The following is a 19,631-nucleotide window of genomic DNA, read 5'->3' as shown; positions in this document are numbered from 1 at the left end:
GACTTCTAGCATCCACCCCCTGATTATGAGGTCACTGCTTACTAGTCACCAGAAATGGAATACATGTGGATAATCACTCCCAGAAGAAACAATGGTTGCTTACTTACAATAACTGTGGTTCTTCACAATGTGTTGTCTATGGATTCTGCAACCCATCCACAACCTTCCCCGTTACTAGAAAATCCTATACCACCTACGGTCTGTATTGGCGAAGAAACTGAGGGATGGTTGTGCGAGCCTCTGCTCTTTATGTCCTTGGATGGGAAGGGGAGAGGGGGCATGAGCACATCCAAGGTGTGGCACCAGTGAACACTGCAGGCCAAAAGAGTCCAATCTTGCATGTATGGGGCAATGGCTCACTAGAGGTGGAATCAATGTGGACAACACATCTCTTATAACCACTGTCACTGTTGGGTAAGCTACCATTCTTTCTTACTGGTCTTGTAATTGAACAAGCTAATGGGAGATGCTTTAAGATTAGGACTTAAACAGATTCTGGAAATTGTGTGTTGCTATCCCTTTAGTGCAGTCCTGAAAAGTTGTAGTAAGTTCGGGAGTTTGCTGGGGTGACTTCAGGCTGGTCTTCTGTCTATGGTACTTATATGGCCCTTATCATGTAGTACCTGAGACTCACAATCTTTAATGTATTTATTCTCCCAACACCCCTATGAAGTGCTATCATCCCCAATTTAGAGAGGACTTGCCCGAGGTACACAGGAAGTCTATGGCAGAGTGGGGACTTCAACCTGGATCTCCCACTGCCTAGGCTAATGCTCCAATCATTGGCCCATCCTTCTTGATTATTTATCACAGTGAGTGACTTGGAACTGGAGACAGTAAATATGTCCAGGTTTGGACAGTAGAGAGGAAAGTTGAGGAGGGAAAAAACAGTAAGTGATTGATTGTTCTGCCTCTTGCTTTTCAGGAGTTGATTCAAGAACAAGTTGAGGTAAGTAGTGCTCTTCTTTTGAAGTGGGTCAGGATAGCTCTCAAGCAACCCTGAAAGTTTTGTTGCTTGAGACAGGACAAAACCTGGGAGAATACCATCCTTTAGCTCTTAAGGATTGACAGTGGGGAGATATGGACCAGGTGGGCCCTACTAGGTCTTCCTCATCTGTTCCTTCTCTAATGTTACTATTCTTTCCTTTTCATACTCACTGGAAAGTTGGACCATGTTCTCTCTCTACTTTTAGCTATTGCAGACCACAGGAGGCGCACAAGGGACACTCCCACTAACCTTTCTAAAGGTGCTGGCTTCCCAAGCATGCCATGGTAAGTGAGCTGAACTTCTCTACTTTTCCATTTCTACACAGTGTACTTTCTGGGGCTCTGGAATAATATGGCACTTTGAAGGGTTGCAGAAATCTAACTTTTTAAAGACAGGGTGTCTACTAGTAGCAGGAGGCAGTTGCCCTCTTTTTGGAGAGCTCTGCCAAGGACAGAACATGCTGCCTCTATTTGCATTGTTTGTGGCTATTATCCACATTCCTATTCAGATGTGAGATGCTGACAAAATAGAGCCCTAATGTGCATCAATTCATATGAGCTCTAGAACTTCTAATTCAACAGTTCTGTGGGAGCAGGAGGAGTGCCCTGTTCTCAAAAAGCACATTTTTGACTGCCCCAAATGGTAAGTTGTAGAAATGCCAGTGTAGGGTGTCCTGGAGACCCTGGAAGTGCTAGTTTTCTGGATCCATGATGGACATCTGGCTCACCTTCTGGGCTTTTAGAAGCCCAGAAGGTGAGTAGATTTCACAAATGCAAGCTGCAGTAATTCTAACCCCTTCATGCCAGCAGACACTTTGCATAGTGCATTAACATTCCCCTCATGGCCAAAGGGCAAATGTGGATTGGTGGCATTGTTTCAATGGCACATCACTAGAGTCTCCAAGTCGCAGACTGCGTACAAGATTGCTTTTAGCTAGAAGAGCAGGACACGTGCCATCTCTGAACTGCAGGATACAAGCTGCTAAGGTGAGAAATAAATGAGACCATAGATTCTCACACCCTCTGGTGTTTAGGAAAGATAAAGGTTATTAAAGTACCAGAGAGACCTTACTATCCTGCCTGGATTTGCAGTGGTTGCATTAAATGCCCAGATGTGGGAAAGAGTGGATGATTACTGAGGTGGTACTCAATCTCTAAATAGCATATGGGGTGGGTGTTCAGTCTTTCTCTGTTTGGTAGCTCCTCATTTGTGGAATGGCCTTGTTTTCAGCTCTGGAGGAAGCTGCTCATGTGCCTTGAGCTGGAACAACTGTAGCATCTGGGAAGCAAGGAAATAGTTGCCCTGCCATCTAGCAGCCTCAGACTAGACCAAGCAGCTTAGGCTATGGAAAAGGTTGTGTGTGTGTGTGCCAGGAAGGCTTCTTGAGGGAAGTCTGATTAACTGGAGCTAAATCTGAAGTCTAGTGTACTATGCTGCTGGTTTGTGGTCTCAGGGTGTGGGAGGAAGTGGGAGCTGCCCCATATTAACTTGCTATGCTGTCCGTAGTTCCCAGAGGGGGGCTTGTTAGCTGAACTGAACTCTTGCCAGCACATGCTATAATTCGCCTCTCTTTTCAGGAGCTATTAAGTTTAATGACAGCTTGACTAAGGAGGAGAGCTGCCAGCTTATTGAAGCTTTGTCCTCTTGCCAGCTGCCTTTCCAGTGTGCTCATGGGAGACCTTCCATGATGCCACTTGCAGACATAGACCACCTGAAGCAGGAAAAGCAGGTACAGTGTGAAGAGCTGAGCAGAGAGAGGCAACAAACCCACAGGGTGGGTTGTCTGAAAAGATGCGTTAAATATTGCTAAGCCTTTTCATCCAAGTTTCATACTAACCAACAACACAGCTCACTCTGTATCCACCACTTAATACAAACAGAGGTATCCTGACTGAAATAACTACTGACCGCATGTGATGTAAACAAACCTCTAACTCCTGTCCCTCCCTTAACCGTTCCTATATTATTCCTCACGGTATTGTGTATAAATGAAGACTGTGACTCACTGGGCACAAAGAGCATGTCCAGATGCTATTTTAGACTCTACTCATTTGGTGTATTGCACATTTGCCTTTAGAACCCTACTGTTAACATGCCATTTCCTGTAATATTTCTTCCTGAAGTTGTACAGATTTGGTAAGTAGCCCCTGGCAATGTTTATTCAGCTATCCTGTATCATCTTAGGGAGTCACACTATTGGTAACCCTTTGCAATTGAAACACTGTTATAAACTCATCTAAAGACAAACTGGAGGGAATTCAAAGAAGAGCAACCAAAAATGGCCAGGGAACTGCAGAAGACTTATGAGAAGAGAATAAGTCTGTCTAATTTGGCTAAGGGACAACTAGTGGTGGGGGAAGAACTAGTAATGTGCACCTTTCTAAAGCTCCCTACTAAGTGTGCTGTTCCCTAAATATGTTGAGTACATGGGATATCCCACAGCAGATCAGTACTTTTTGCTTTTTTCTCTTCTTTCATAACTCAATTTCTTAGGAAATGGTTGCCTGAAACAGTACATTTGCTCTGTGTGCCTAGATGGGTAAATCTACTATTTGAAAGGTGGAATTATTTAGGATGATATGAGGAGTTATAACCAAGAGGAATGGGACGAAATAAAGAAAGAAAATCTAGGCTGAAGATCAGGAGAACATTTTGACTGTAAGGGTGGAATGATTTTTTAAAATCAGATTGAGGTTTTGTAAAACTAATTTGAAAATTTGTACTATTGCAACTTCATATGAAAATATACAATGAACTATTTTTCTTAAATGCCACTTCCAGTAGGGTATTTGAATTTTACAAAAATAAATTGAATAGTATGGCCCTGATCCTGCAGACAAGCTGGTGAGTAACTTTACTCACAAGAGAAGCTCCGTTTACTTTAATGGGGTCACTAGTGCTTAAAATTAAACATGCTTAAGTGTAACAGCAGTGGTTAAAACATTGTATTTTTATTAAACTTTTCTCTTAGGAGCATAAAATCTTTCATTTCAAAACAAAATTGCTTCACTGTTAACAATGAAAAGTTACTTAGACTTTTAATACACAAGTTATTATAGGCACTTAGGTGACTTATGAGCACATGTCCCATTGACTTCAAATTCTGCCAGAAGAGTATGGCCTTGCCAAAGCATTTCAGCTTTCTTCATTGATGCCAGTTTATATCAGAATGTGGTGCTGGTTGCAGATATAGGAAGGTCAGTTTGCTTATCAGTTTTCTGTTCTTACAGTGAGGGTATTAATGAGGCCCTGGGCTTCTCATTTTCAGAAAAGATGAGGCTTTTAAGTGAGAGACTTAAGGGAAAAAGATGTAAAATCTAAAATTCTACTAACAACGAGTAAACTAATGGAAGAAACAAGTACAAAACAACTCAGCCTAAAATGAGAAGCAATGGACTAGCAAGATGTATATTAAAAAAAAAAATCTGATGTTTAATAAAAACTTGACTTTTATCCACCCTGCTGCCAAGGCACTGCATCAGATTGTGAAACTGGAAGTCACAGAGGACATTTAAAATTAGATTTGATAAAACACTTGAGCATCTTTCTGTGTGGGGAAAGGACTATGAAGGTCAGTAAAGTCCTTTTCTCTTAATGAAACTTTGTATCAATTCATTAATTCTCTCTTCTCCTACCAGCCTAAACCTAATTTGGCTAAACTGCGGAGAATGGCCCAAGCCTGGCAGCTGTTTGGGAAACAAGGACAGCGCTTCGAAGTGTGAGCTAAAAACCAGACCCTCCAGGAATGTTGATGTTACACAACCCCTCATATTTTCAGCCAGCAACGCGAAAGCAGCATTGCTGCTTGCATGCAACTCCTGAGCCAGGATGGTATCAGAGGTACTACCTTCACAGCTGACCTTCTGAGGAGCCGAGATCATCCCTGGGAATGTGGCAGGAGAAGGCTCGTATAGCCCAGAGAAGAGGCTTCAATGTTCAGAAATTATATTGTGTGCCTAGACGTGGCTATTCAAGGGTAGAAATAGTCTCACACTTGCAAGTGTTAAATTCCCTTCTTGTGAGAATGGCAGGACTCCTCATAGGGGAAGGGTTGTTTTAATGTATTTACAACACTTTGAAGGTGTAGAGGGCTAAGTATTTATTAATAAACCAACAACACTTTCCTCAGGCTCACATCTGTCTGGAGTGAGTGCAGGCCATCTGCAAGATTTTGTAGACAAACTTAGAGTCAGACCATCAAAGAACCAAAAGTGTCACTTCATTCAACTAAGCATCTAATAGCAGAGAAATCCCAGCTAGCTGTTTCTTTCCTTGCCTGCGGCTTTCACAGCACATCAATCCTTTTCTCCAGGTGGAGGGGAGATCTCAAAAATATAGCCAGGTGCTATCTTCTCAGTGAAACATGAAGTTGCTGGAAAAGAGGTAGTTAAGGATCCCTAGAGCACTACTTGCAATAAGTCCTGCTCGAATTCTAATTTTATTCTGCCTCCACTCTTCAATTCACCCTGCAGCTCTAAATAGATTGGGGTTTATTTCTATACCAGTAAGGGGGTCGTGTTACAAATTTCTATCTACTTATTAGGCATTACTATAACACACAGGATTTAAGTGCCTAAATTAAAACAAGAATTCTGGCCCACCAGGTTTTACTGTCTAAACAAAACCAGAGGGGGGAAAATATTTCACTTCTTACCCTAAACTGTGATGTAGCGTTGCTGTGCACTGTTAAGAGCTGTCATATTGCCAGAGACAGCTAAAGAGAATGCACTCTAAAGCCTTTGGTTTGTAACAGAAGGCTTTTCAGTTTGCATCCACCAAAGCAACTATAGCCATCTTGCTACAACAGCAGCTCACTGCTGGGGCCAGTATGCTGCTACTGTTTGAAGAATGAGCATTTTATTCTTGTATAGAAAATAAGCCAACAGCAGAGATCACTACAAGCAGTCTTTATTGTAGCACACTAAGGTAATGCAGCTTAGTGGCAACAGAGAATTCCATTTATACCCAGTCCATCATTGAACCAGAACTTCTGTGGAGATATACAAGAATGACAACAACAGGTTCCAAACATCAAATAGATTCAAAACTGTTCCATGTGCCTTGTAATACAAGTGGTGGAAGCAAAACCAGGCCTAGATCTGTCACTGCTGCTCTTGGCTAGGGTGGAAACATTATACTCTACGCAGATGCTTCCTTTTGAAGACAGTCACCCCCATCTCTGCAGCCCTGGGTTTATTTAGCTGCTGGGTCTTTCGAAAGAGCAAGGTAGGAAGAGCCTGGACACTGAGGCACTTCATGCCAGTAGATCTTAGAGTTCATGGTCATCAGGATGGTAGAGCTCACTCATGAGGCGATAGATGTAGGAGGGTGCATTACCCCCAATGTTGGAGATGAAGAGAGTAATGAGCTCTGGGGGAACATAGTCAAACACTGGGCAGTGAACATTGATCTTTGACAGGATCTCCCCTGAAAAGCAAACAGTCATGGTATTAGAGATGAGCAATAGACAAGATGATGTGGAGTGTGGCTTCACCGTACGCTGCCTGGAGCACAGGTTGTGACCCTCCCCTCACCACCCCTGAAGTCAGCACTGAAATAGCAGAACAAGATTCGAGACAACCCCAGCCATGGTAGGTTTATTTGAATTATGGATATAAAGCACAGTCTTGGATAAAAATGATAGCGTTTGCCCCTGCTGATGGCTGTTGCTGGTGCTAACCAGAAGAGCCCCCGATGGAAAATTTGCAAAATGCCACAATGAAAGCCTTAATCAGAACTGTCTTAGCCCAGCGCTGGTTGGGTCCTGCTGCACAGAAACATGGATTTGGAAGGTTGGTTGCTATGTAAATGGGCACCAGAGCTGCCATCTTTTTAAAGATGGATTCTCAGAATTTAAGGCCCGAAGGGACTGTCATGATCATCTAGTCTGACCTCCTACATGTCACAGGCCACAGAACTTCACCCACCAGTTCCTGCAATACACAACCTCTGGCTGAGTTATTAAAGTCCTCAAATCTTCATTTAAAGACTTCAAGTTACAAAGGATCCACCATCTGTTCTAGTTCAAACCAGCAGGTGACTAGTGCGCCACACTGCCGGGGAGGGCAGCCTCCCCCCATCCGTGTCTGCCAATCTGATCCAGGGGAGGGGGAACACATATTGTCTTCTAATATGGTGATCAGTTAAGACTGTGAGAATTTAGACAAGACCTACCAGCCAGACACCTTGGAAAGAATTGGCTGTAGTAACTCTGCGCCCTCCCCATCTAGTGTCCCATCTCCAGCCATTGGAGATATTTACTAATAGTAGTCACAGATGGGACATATGCATTGTAGGCAACCTCATCATAACATCCCCTCCATAAATGTATCAAGCTCAGTCTTGAAATAAGTTAGGGTTTTTGCCCCCACTACTCCCCTTGGAAAGCTGTTTCAGAACTTCACTCTTCTGATGGTTACAAACATTCATCTAATTTCAAGCCTAAACTTGTTGATGGGCAGTTTATATCCATTTGTTCTTGTTCCAACATTGGCCCTTAACTTCAGTCCTTTCACTGCCTGATGTTTGTTCCTCTGATGTATTTTATAGAGAGCAATCATATCTCCCGCAACCTTTGTTTTGTTAGGCAAAATAAGCCAAGCTCTTTATGGTCTTTTCTTGTAAGGCAGATTCTCCATTCCTCTGATTATCCTAGTAGCCCTTCTCTGCACCTGTTCCAGTTTGAATTCATCTTTCTTAAACATGGGAGACGGGAATTGCCCACACTAACCTGGCCTCAGAAGCTCCATGGCAGAAACAAAACTATGTCAGCCAGTGGCAATAATTCATATAATATTTCTGGAGTATTATGTTCCAAGAAGTCACACTACGTATGAACGCTACACAGAAACTAGTTTGGTTTCTGACACTGTGCTAGGGCTCTGCTGCCCACCAGCAGGCAGTCACCATCAGAATCTTGATTTTTTTTTAAATTACTACCTGTATAAGAGAGTGTTTCATAGGGCAGGAGCCCAACTGCAAGGATGGAGTTCAGAGGAAACCCTGTTCCATTCCTCCCATCAGCCAAGTAGCATATAAACTAGAACAGTGGTCAGAGTCATTTCAGAGCTTAAAACATTGGGCAGGATTTCCTGCCCTTGGTTACAAGCTAATTCCGTCTTTAAACATGTGAGACAGGGTCCCAGTTCCTGCTGCCTTGGGTCAACACAGCTAGTTCCCCTTCAAAAACCTGCACTAAAGAGGACCAGTACCTTCTGTGAATGGCAGCACTTCTTGTGGAGAGACAAACTTGTAGAATGAATCCTCTTCATTGGGGAACTGAAAGAAAGAGCAATAGGGTCAGAAGAGGCCACCCATCCCCATTATACCATATGGAGTTGGGGCATAAGTGCTGGAAGGGACTGAGCAGAGGAAAGTAAGTGCCTCACAGCTTAGGTTTGTAGGGTGTACAGCAGTCGCCTGCAGCCTCAGACGAATATGCATGGTAACTGCAGGTGAAACTGTGCAGCAAGGGGCTCAGGCAAGCCATACATTCCTAGTTCCTTTATGCCTGCTTATATTCTGGCTGCTCTGCAGGATAGCCTGGTAGGTCAGGAGAGCAGAGAGACATGACTGTCTCAAGCTGCTCTTTAGTGACTTGAGACAGGATCCATTATTACAATATCAAAAAAGCAGAGCAGGAAAGTCCTAAAACATCTCCTTCCGCCTCTGAAGATGCGAGTTCAAATCGCCACTGGATTAAGTGAAATGAATATGATAGCTCTCAGTCTCTAGTGGATGTTGGTCTATATCATAAGAGCCCACCATTCAGGATATCTGGCAATCTGTGCTGGAACAAAGGCCTAAGCCACATCAGTAGAGCTGTTCGGGGAAGGTCCATCAATGGGGCAGAGGCACCCTTGCGTTAGGATTTAAGTGCGTTAGCAGGGTTGGTAGAAGCCTTCTGGGTTGCCAGCCTGTATTTTAGCCAGTCCATGCTATCCATTACTCACTTTCATGAGCAATATAGGTCCCTCTATTTGCCACGAGATACAGCAGATGTTGTAATCAAAGTTGTTGTACCTACCTGCGGTGAAAGCTTGAACATGGGTGCACAGACGATGAGGGGAGTGGAGTGGTGTTTAGCTGCCAGTGCCAGGGTATGAGTCCCACTTACAGCAATCAACGCACCATTGGCCAAGATTGTCTTCGTACCAATGATCACCTTCCAAGTACAAATTAGTATTAGAGCACTTTGCAATGAACTGGGACAGGCAGAGAAAAGGAGCTCCAAATCCTGGGCTACTGGCTCAGACCATGCTGGGGTTAGGGGCTGCAGGTTCTCACCTTCTATATATATCACAGCAAGAGGGCATTACACTGACTAGACAGACAGTAAAAGGCTGGGATTCTAGTTCAGCAGGGTGCTGGATCTGTTCCATCTGAGACTGGCTCTCCACAAAAGTTTTCCTCTAACTAGAACAGCATCCAGAACTGTCAGACCTTCCAAGTGGAAGTTAGAAGACTAGCAGGCTTCATTGCAGGGCTGTGGTGCTCTATTCTCATCTCCACATGAGAGTGAGGAAAGCAGTCAGAGCTCTGAGGATGTCCAGCAGCAATTTCCTGACACCCTGCCAAAGGCTGGCATACTGCCTACTCTGTGACTTGTGCTCCAGGCAGGGGCGCAGTGCTTCCCCCTCAGGATGGGCAGGTTTTGGTTGTTTGTTTTTTATTTAAAAAACAAACAAAAAAAAAGTTGGAGTCAACCCTTGGCTCTAAATGTGTGTTTCAGAGCAACTCTGCCTCCACTCAAGCTCATTGTTTGTTCTAATGCATCCTGGAAATTTAGCCACTCGGGTGAGGGGCAGCTGGGATTAAGTTGGGAGTCCCAGTGGAACTGTCCCAGTGTGGTCAGTCACACTGGTTTCTGCTTGTACACTGTATCCTGCTCCCCATCCTCTGTCTTATCAAATTGTAAGCTTTTCAGAGGAGGTGTTCTATTTCTACATGTCTATATAGTAGCATTCATATTATGGTGGGTACAATATGTAAATATTAAAACCTCTCCTGAGACATCCTCTCTAGCCACCTCTCTCCAAGCTCTTTGGGGTCTTTAATAGGGGAAGCAAACTCACTTGATGCTGCCTATGGATGGCCCTATAAGGCCTGAACACCAGAACCCCACTACTGACCCCCCCCAAAACCTACCTTGTTGACTCGAGACATGACAGCAAAGATGGCTGCATCGCTCATGACAGTGGTTTCAATCTCCTCTTTGGATAGACGGACGGCCATTTCATGACCCTACAGAAGAGAGAGAATCTGGTGAGTCCCTTAAGAGGGAACAGACAAGGAAGCTCCTGAGCTGGACTTGATGCAGTGCCAGACACACAATTCAAGTCAGAAGCTACATTATCTGAGCCAGAAACTTGCCAGTGGTATAGCACATATGCTGTCCTCTAAATCACTGATGGGGGAGGCAAGGAGTTTCCCCCACTTCTTGGCCACAGCCAGCAATCCCACACCATTTCTTGGGGCAGCCTGGTCACTCCCTCATGCTGAGCAGAAGTACCTGTTATTTCTACACCTGCTCCTCCTAAGGCAGATAAAAGCACTGCACAGCTACCACAGACACAGCCTGAGAACACAGCCAGCCAGGGTCCTACCTGGCAGAAGGGCGCACACTCCGCCACAATGACATGGAATTTCCGCTTGCGTGCTGCCTCCTTCAGGAAGGCCTCGACGGTGCGAGAGTAACCAATGGTCATGATTACCTCGTTGGAGTGGATGTGCTCCAGCGCCTGCATCGCAATGTTATCAGTGGTGCCCTCTGCAAGGGAAGCCATCCAGCCGTGAGAGGCGAGTCAGGCCCTATACCTGCCATTCTGATTCCAGCCACAGACAGCACCAACAGGGGAGAGCACAAGCCCTCTGCCGCTGCACACAACTGCAATTCCCTCTCCATGGAACTATCCCATAGGCCCAAAAAACCCAACAACATACTTTTTAGAGCTTTGGGTTTGAAGGGAGAGCATCTGAGGTTTTGAGCTACAACTTGATGAAAGGGCAAAACATTCCTTATCTGAACACTGAGACCCCCAATTTGGTAACTAGGTTATTACCTGACCCCACCCCCCCCCAAACCAGGCTGTGTGTCACATCACCCTTAGCTAAGGCAGCAAGATGGGCATTGGTGGAGCAGCATCAGTTCCGTTCCCCAGCCCCTGCACCAGCTGGGATCAAGTTAGAGTCTGGCTGTAGGTGCCTTGTGGCAGCACAAAGAGCACCACACCCTGACTTCCATAGGCTCCCAAACTGCCCAGGAAAATAAGGCATATTGAAAATCCCACCATAAGGGGAGAGGAAAGGACCAGCATCAGCTATGGTGGCCACTCTGCCCATGGACTAAATCTTGGTGCCAGAATGGGAGATGCATGAGGAAGTTATAGCCTGCCAGTACTGAATGTGGAGGGAGGTTGCCAAGCAGTGTAATCCTCAAGAGGATAGATGGTCGCTGATCTGTGGACAGATGTAGAAGACAATGACCTGTTGGGAAGGAGAACTGAAGCGGAATGCTGTACCATGTGCAGAGAGAAGTTTGAGAGGTTCACAGCAACCCTCCTAGCTGTCTCAGGTGCTGCACGCAGACCTCCTTGGCTGCAGACAATCCTTGCAGTGCATCCGCCAGGGAAGAAGTGCAGGGGAAAATATTTAATTCTGTTCCCTGCAGGACCTGAGCACACCATGGCTCCATCTTAGTCAGTTGGAGGAAGGGCTCTGCTCAGATTCTTTCAAAGACATGAGTGCAAACAGCACAGGGCTGAATTTTCCCTGTTTCCAGAAGGTGCATACTTGACACTGTTCTGCTCTCCTCACAGGACCACATAGGAAGGAATCCCTCTGCACTGCTCCCGGGATACACACATTCTGCAAGATTGAGCCTCACAACTCCCCATCCTTTCCATTCAAGCTGGGAACTGGTTCTTCCCCATCCCTAATCCCACGAACAGCCCCCTCTCCCACCCTGTGATAGAATGGTTTTCTCGTACCCAGCTCTATCAGCAGCTCACTAATAGCTTCAATCACATTAGCCCTGAGTGGGGGATAGGGAGTGCTGAAGTCCTCGCTGAGCCCTCCAGAGGTCAGAAGCTTGTGCAGTGACTCCTGCTGGTCACTCTCCTCACTGCGTCCGCGGAGCCTATGGAAAGAACACAGCCCATCACAGCAAGAAGGGAGCACAAGTAAACAACCTGATGAGGCTGCTTTTGAGCTTTGCTGTCCTTCCAGAGCAGAGAAATAAGGGGCCTTACTTATTCAGGGTCAGATAAGAGGGCCACACCTATTTTCTCAAATAGCCTCCAGAGCAGACATGCCAAACCTGCGAAAAAAACGCAGAAATTGGGCTTGTTTTTGGCTTAATTGGCTTGTGAGTTGCTTGTTGGCTAGTAGCTAGTTGCTTCTTTTTTTTGATCAGCTACTGGCAAGCAGGGACAAGGTGGGGAGAGAATCAGGGATACACAGCAGGCCCACCACAGTCCTAGACTGCACGCCGGGGAGATCTAGTCACATAAAGTGTTGGGAGTTCTTAGGGACTGGCTTGTTTTGGCCTTGTTTTGAAATGGTATTAGCTTGATTTCTGGCTTATTGTGAAAGTCGGGGTGCTTATTTACTGTATGAAAGTTGGCAACTGTGCTCCAGGGCTGTCTGTGGCAGAAAGCTACCTGAAGCTTTGCCAATAACTGTACCTCCTGAAAGCTATGTAAGTAAACTTTGAAAGCTGCAGGAGGCACATGAAACAGCCTGGCTCAAGACTGCTGCTCCAACAGAACACTCTCTCCTAGGAAAGTAGGGAGAGGACAGCATGTGCAATACAGGGTCAGAACACAGAGAGATTTGCAGCAGAGGGAGGCTTCACGCAGCAGTAACACATACTAGAAGAAATGTCAGTAGCGGGGAAACCACAAGGCTCATTGTGGCTACAAACCTTCCTACAAAGGAATTAAAGGATTTTAACCTTGAAGGTAAATCTTTGAGACAGGGAGGACAGACATCTCATTTAGACTCCTGAAGAGTCTCACAGAAGCAGCAAAGAGAAGACACCATACAGGATCCAAATGATCCTGTCAGGAAGATCTTCTCCCAGATCGCTGAGAGGGGTACACACAGGCAGCAGGGGGAGGGAGAGCTTCACCTGCCGTACTCCTCGCGAATGATCTTCAGCACTCGCCGCACCATGTTTCCCACAGTGGTCTCAGACGGCTGGGCTACAGTCATCCTCTTGCCCTCCTTCCGAATCAGCACCATCAAGTCCCCTGAAACAAGGGGATGCCTTAGTATGGGCGCTTGGGACCCCTTCAACGAGCGTGTGCTGCGGACCTGTGGGATCGGTCGACGCTACGCACGGCTCATACGGCACCTCATGGTCTCGGACACTATCCAATGGTTCAGGGACATCTACATTGAACACATCACCGGCCACCGACAGTACCAGGAGGTGTGAGCCGGTACGACATCGTGCATCAACTATGGGAAAGGGACTGAGACTTTTTCCATTGGACCATATGAACTGGAACCATAAACTCACTGAACGTTAAATCCCACCAAATGAGGGTAGATCCATCCTCATCATCGTATCTGCTCATTATACTCCACACCTGAACATAGCTATTATATAGACAATATATCCCCATATCTCAATGTCTGTACTTTGACCCGTTAAACTTTTACCCCCAATTGGGGAGATTGCAGATTATGTATTCCTTACGCCACACACTCCTAAACCGAATTTTGCACCCCTTGATAATCTGTACCTTATTCCCTGATAACCAGAAACTTCTATGCCTAAACTCTGTACCATTTTCTTTTTACTTCAACATTATCCTAATAAAATTATTAACTCTATCCTTCCAAGAACAGGTCCTGCCCACAGTCTCAAGTAACTCCACAGCCAGTGGCCCTACGCCATCTTAAAACCGATCTATCTTTCAATAGTCCTGCACCTGGTTCAATTGCTACTAACATACTGGAACAAATATTTAGACAGAAAACTTAGCACCATGATCTAGAAAACAACAGCCATGAACAAAAAATAAAAATAAAAAAAATTTCAGGTGAGCTATAAAGGTGAGATCATTCCAAACTAGTCAGGCTTTTAGATAATATTACTATGTGAGTGGATGAGGTGAAGACAATAGATGAGATGGGATTTTTACTAAAATATTTCATACTGTATATCACTAAATCCCACTCACAAAACTAAGTCAAAGTGGTTTGGATGTCACACATTCCAGGAACTGTTCAAAGGATCATAAACAGTGGAGCACTGAGTTCAGGGAGAGGGGGAAATCCAGCTGGTGGGTACTGCAAGTGTCAGCATTCGCTCTGGTCTTATTTAACAGCGCATACTGAATTGGGAAGATCTGCAAATACCAGCAGGGAAAAAAGAAATCCAGCGGGGTTTACGGAAAAGCGGGGGAGGAGACTCCGTATTCAGAGGGAAGTATCTCAAATCCAGGGCCGTGGTGGGCGGCAGACACTCATGTTTCTGATCAGAGAGTGTTTCCCATCAAGGCTAGAGAGAGGGCTCATTAAAGCGCTAACCGCGGGGGCAAGCTGTGATCTCAGGGTGGGTGAGAGAGGGGCGGACGGAGGGATAATCACTGCGGGAGCCAGGAACCTCGAGCGCGGGCCTGTGGCTGGGAGGAAGCATCTGGGCCCGGGCGGCGCCGAGTCCTACGGAGCAGGGAGAATCCCGGCGGCGGCTCGGGGAAGCCCCTTGGCAGCGAGATGGGGCCATGGGGTGCCCATCGCTGGGGAAACGAGCCCGGGCGCCGCTCGAGGGCAGGGAGCTGGCGCAGGCCGAGACGCGCTGCCCGTGGCCGCCTGCGGGGACACCGGCGCCCCAGGGGGTTCCCAGCCAAGGGCTCCCACGGGACCGCCGCTGCCCGCCCCGCCTCACCCGCGTTGCCCCAGCGCCCATGGCCGATGATCTTCCGCAGCAGCCCCACCGTCTGCCGCGCCGCCTCCTCTGAGCTCAACCGCTCCCCGCCCCGCTTCAGCCGAGCCACGAAGGCCTCGATCTGCTCCGACAGCTCCGACTCCTTCTCGGGCGCGCCCGGCATCTTGGTGGCGGCGGGAGCGAACGGAGGTCGGAACTGTGGGATCGAGAGCACCACTTCCACCCGGACCCACGCCAGGGACGGACCACTTCCGCCTCTCTCCACTGCTATTGGCCAAGAGCCATTCTCTTTCTGTCCACTCCAGGCCGTTAAGCCAATCGCAGAGAAGATGGAGGCGTCTCTCGTGAGCCGATTTCGCGGCGGGGGGGCGTTGTGCAATGTTTTCCGTCCAGAGGCTGTGACCTCTGAATCTGTCCCAAACTAGCGTCACTCCAGGGCCCTCCTCCGAGTGCGGCCGCGTGGGATCTGCCGCGGCGCTGGAGCTAGCGAGGCTTCGTGCAGTCCACGTAGGGCAAAGTGAGGCCCACGTGCCTGGGGGAGGGGCTTGGTATATGGGGGGCGGGTCAGCAAGCCCCTGGAACATTCTGGGGGGAAGCATGAAGGGGGCCCCACGTGCATACCTCCCAGCATTTCAAGTGGCTAAAGTGGGATGCTGCACCACTCAGGTTCAGCCTCTCTGCCCCGCCTTGTGCCAAATATGATATTATGACCTAGTGCAGGGGGTTGCAATGATGCTGAAATTTAGCCTGGCCACCCTGACGGAGACAGCAGAGGGACAGACCAAACCTGAGTGGCGCTGTGACCCTGCACCCCAAGTTGCAACACCACTTGGTTTGGGGGCCCAGAGCTAACTGCCCCTCTTCTCCCTGAGCTGCCCTGAATGTGGAAAACGTTCCTTTTGCATTGGGATGGGGCAAGGTTGTGGGTCAAAGTGAACAGTCCTATGGAACCTGGGACTGTTGGGAGTTCTGCACGTGCATCGACATAGGGGGTGCACAAAGCAAGCCCCTGTGCCTGAGGTATGTGGGGGACAAGGCCCAAATAAAAGTGGACATGACAAAGGGAAGCAAGGCCCAAAGACCCAGGAATGAGCCCTAAAGGCCTATAGATTGGGGCTTGCTTCCCTACTCCTTCATCTCAAAATGCCCAGAAGAGGTGGAGGGGAAGTAAACCCCAGTCTTCCATAAGAGGGCTCTCATACACAACTCAAGATGCTCTTTTGTCTAACTTATTTCAGAGTAACAGCCGTGTTAGTCCGTCTTTGCAAAAAGAAAAGGAGTACTTGTGGCACCTTAGAGACTAACCAATTTATTTGAGCATGAGTTTTCGTGAGCTACAGCTCACTTCATCGGATGCATACCGTGGAAACTGCAGTAGACATTATATACACACAGAGACCATGAAACATCATGGTCTCTGTGTGTATATAATGTCTACTGCAGTTTCCACGGTATGCATCCGATGAAGTGAGCTGTAGCTCACGAAAGCTCATGCTCAAATAAATTGGTTAGTCTCTAAGGTGCCACAAGTACTCTTTTCTTTTTGTCTAACTTATGTTTGCAGCCTGACAGAAGGGTGAGAGACTTAGGGCTTGGCTACACTTGCAAGTTAGAGCGCATTAAAGCAGCCCCAGGTGCTGTAACTCCTGAGGTGTCCACATGGCAAGGCACGTAGAGCACCTGGACCTGCAGCTGTAGCACTCCTGGTAATCCACCTCCACGCGAAGCATAAAGCTTGTTGTGCCCCGGCTGAAATGCCTGGGCATCAGTGTGGAGGAGGTGTTGCATTACTGTGCTATGATTGGCATCCGGAGAAAAGGCATTGTGACCCCCACACTGCACTTTGTGTGGAACAGTTCTTCACAAAGTCTACAGGTCTCAAAGTACAACACATACTCTTGAACTGAGTTGTAACTGTTCAGATACAGTTAGGGCCTTACATACTGGGCCATCTCCCTAGACCAGGGGTTCTTACAACAAATTTTTTGGTGGCCTCAGAGTGCGGCCACCAACTCTGGCTGTAGCCATGCTGACAATGTTTCCTAAAATATTTAATTAACTTTAGGAAAACGAAATAAATATGCACATATATATGTCCAAATCACTACAATTTATTTATGTAGGGTTTTTTCAGACTCAGTAATAAAAATAATTTACAGTTATCTCTTCTTTACTGGACATAAACAGAATAAGAACATAAGAATGGCCCTACTGGGTCAGACCAAGGGTCCATCTAGCTCAGTATCCTGTCTTCCAACAGTGGCCAGTGCCAGGCGCCCCAGAGGGAGTGAAGAGAACAGGTAATCAGCAAGTGATCCATCCCCTGTCACTCATTCCCATCTTCTGGCAAACAGAGGCTAAGGACACCATCCCTGCCCATCCTGGCTAATAGCCATTGATGGACCTATCCTCCATGAATTTATCTAGTTCTTTTTTGAACCCTGTTATGGTCTTGGCCTTCACAACATCCTCTGGCAAGGAGTTCCATAGGAAGAGACAGAGTAGGACCTGTTGGTTAGTTCCATGGTCTCACTACTGTGGAGAGGGACACTTCCACATGGTGGAGAGGCCTAGAGCATTTGTAAGCACAGCAGAGTGGATGTGTAGTGTCTGCTTAGCAGAGGAGAGAAGAGATAGGCTGGGGAGAGGAGGGTGGAAGCCATGTTGGAAGCTAGGTACTTTCCCTCACTCTCCTTTTAGAATCTTTTTTAGAATCCCTTAATGCCCGATGCTGACATTCTGCTTGTAGCAGTTTATCCTTTTCCATTGCCCACATGACATTCACTGCAATATCAAAGGCAGATTATGGCCAAGAAGAATTCTGACTTTCCCCAGCCCCGCAACTGAATTGGGGTGGGAGAGAGATTGGGAGTGTCTCTCCTGTGGGAACCTCCATGGGCAAAGACTTCTGTGGGGCTAATTTGGAAAGGAGGTGGGAGGAAGGGCCTTGGGTCACATCTCCTGCCCACAGTCCAGCCCTGCCAGTTCTCAGGAGCTCTGTTTTCTTTACCCACAATCCCCATGGTGTCCTCGATGGAAATAGTAACAATCCCACGATTCCTAATAGCAGCATCGGAATGAGACATTCCTGAGGTCACTTCCCTCTCTGCCCGTCTCCTCTTGAGGCTGCCTTCCCAGCCCTTGGGTTCTTGCAGCCTGTCTCTGGCAAGGCTTGTGTAGATATAATGTGGGGAGAGCCTGACTTGTGCCCCTTTCCCTTGGGTCTATGGAGGCTATGCCACTTGGAGCCACTTCCAGTCTTGTTCAGGGCTTCTTCCATTCATTCTGAGTCCCAGTATCTCTACTTTCTGCTGCAATAACAAGGCTTTGGGTTAAGGCTGTTAGATGTTATTTCAGCTGGCATGGGGCGGGATCAGCAGTGGGAAGAAATGGCTACAGTACAAACTGCCTGAGAAAACCCATCTGGAGTGTTCCCAGGGAGGGTAAGTGGGGCCTCAGCACCAAAAGTCCCTCAGTAGAGGAGTAATGGGACAGGGGAGGAGGTGCTGTATCTCGGGCCAGAATCCCTGCCCCACACAGAGATAATAGGAACCCAGCTTCTCTTACTGTAGCTCAGAGACATTATTAACGCTAATTAATGGGGCCTCCTGAGGTCCCTGGGTAGCAGGTGAGGATCGCTATGCCTGGTTTTCAGATGAGAAATGACTTGACAAAGGCTGTGCTGGCTCTGAGCCAGCCCCTTAACCCCTCTCAGTTTTGCCAGCCCATTTCCAGAAAGCCCTTCCCAATTGTCAGATAGCTAGAGTGGGAACTGGAAGGGACAGTCCAGCATGCTAGTGGGAGGCAGTAGCCTGAGAGGAGGGGGGACAGCAGAAGGGGTCTCACTGCTTCTATCACTGCACTCACCCCAATGGCTGGCTCACTGGTCCGCTCAGTCACAGAGGAAGGAAGATTGAATAGGGATTCCCAGTTAGGCCCCCAGAAAGCTGTGGAGCCTGCATTGGTAGGGTGAGCGTTTGTAAGTGGCAAGCTGTCCTGCAGTGGCTCAAGAATACTGACCTCAGGGCAGATGGTTGAGAAGCAGGACACAACCCCCAAATCGGTTGTGAGTCCCATACTTAAATTTCATCAACTGTCAAGTGTAAACTCCTCAGTCACTATAACAGTGTAACCATGAAGTCATAGCCAGTCCCCTTGGGTACTCCAGTCTGTAGGCACCCCCTGGCAGGCCGCACCGATCAGCTCCTCTGCCTCCCACCCACCGCTGATCAGCTGTTCAGCAGTGGGCAGGAGGTGGGGCCTTGGGGGAAGAGGTGGAGTGGGGGCAGGGTCTGTGGCTGAGTAGGGGTTGAGCACCCTCCCCCAAGGGAAATCAGAAAGTCAGTGCCTCTGTTCCAATCTATCTTGTCACCTAGGCAAGCTTGCCTTTGTGATAGATGGTTCTGTACACCAAAAATCACAACAATATTCAGGTTACTCCCAGTCCCAAAGGACCAGTCACTTACCCCAGGTCAATCGCCCCTTAGATTTCACATCAAAGACAATGCTTGTGCCAATCCTGTAATGAACTATCTAAAAGATTTTATTAATGAGGAAGAGGAAATTGGAGTTATTTACAAGGTTAAAGCAGCTAAACATACACACACAAATGAGTTACAGTCTTAAGTTTCAAAATGTAATAGAAGTGTCTATAATACGCAAGCTTTATATGTCCATTAAGGCTAACCCAGGCTAAATGCTGGGGATCTCTTGCTGATGCCTAGAAAACCTTGCCTTCCCAGCGTC

At 47.3% G+C, this 19,631-nt stretch overlaps 2 protein-coding genes across 7 annotated transcripts in view; one reads left to right on the top strand and one right to left on the bottom strand.

The window, feature by feature from the left end:
- Positions 1–5,871, top strand: part of MLH3 (mutL homolog 3) — a 38,211-nt gene extending 32,340 nt beyond the window's left edge. For 3 of the 5 annotated variants that reach the window (XM_077819146.1, XM_077819144.1, XM_077819145.1), the window contains 4 exons: positions 926–949; positions 1,194–1,272; positions 2,566–2,717; positions 4,627–5,871. In XM_077819146.1, coding sequence (XP_077675272.1) covers positions 926–949; positions 1,194–1,272; positions 2,566–2,717; positions 4,627–4,710 — 339 coding nt within the window. In that variant the 3' untranslated portion in view covers positions 4,711–5,871. Of the gene's footprint in view, positions 1–925; positions 950–1,193; positions 1,273–1,797; positions 2,718–4,626 lie in introns of those variants that run through there. The other 2 variants (XM_077819147.1, XM_077819148.1) reach the window with 2 other exon arrangements.
- A 9-nt stretch (positions 5,872–5,880) lies between these two features.
- On the bottom strand, positions 5,881–15,095 carry EIF2B2 (eukaryotic translation initiation factor 2B subunit beta). Of its 2 annotated transcripts, none has more exons than XM_077819149.1 (8): positions 14,886–15,095; positions 13,119–13,239; positions 11,977–12,125; positions 10,594–10,757; positions 10,136–10,231; positions 9,015–9,152; positions 8,200–8,266; positions 5,881–6,415 (listed from the first exon to the last, which is right to left on the bottom strand). In XM_077819149.1, the coding sequence occupies exons 1-8, from the start codon at positions 15,046–15,048 to the stop codon at positions 6,258–6,260; spliced, it is 1,056 nt and encodes a 351-aa protein (XP_077675275.1). In that variant the 5' UTR covers positions 15,049–15,095; the 3' UTR covers positions 5,881–6,257. The 2 variants fall into 2 exon arrangements, with proteins under 2 accessions (XP_077675275.1, XP_077675276.1); XM_077819150.1 differs by lacking the exon at positions 14,886–15,095 and adding an exon at positions 14,179–14,473.
- Between the last annotated feature and the right edge of the window lie 4,536 nt (positions 15,096–19,631).

Source organism: Eretmochelys imbricata, chromosome 6 (genome assembly GCF_965152235.1).
Source record: "Eretmochelys imbricata isolate rEreImb1 chromosome 6, rEreImb1.hap1, whole genome shotgun sequence".
Lineage (NCBI taxonomy): Eukaryota > Metazoa > Chordata > Testudines > Cheloniidae > Eretmochelys > Eretmochelys imbricata.
Note: the sequence above shows the minus strand (reverse complement) of the source record. Positions and strands in the feature narration are given on the sequence as shown.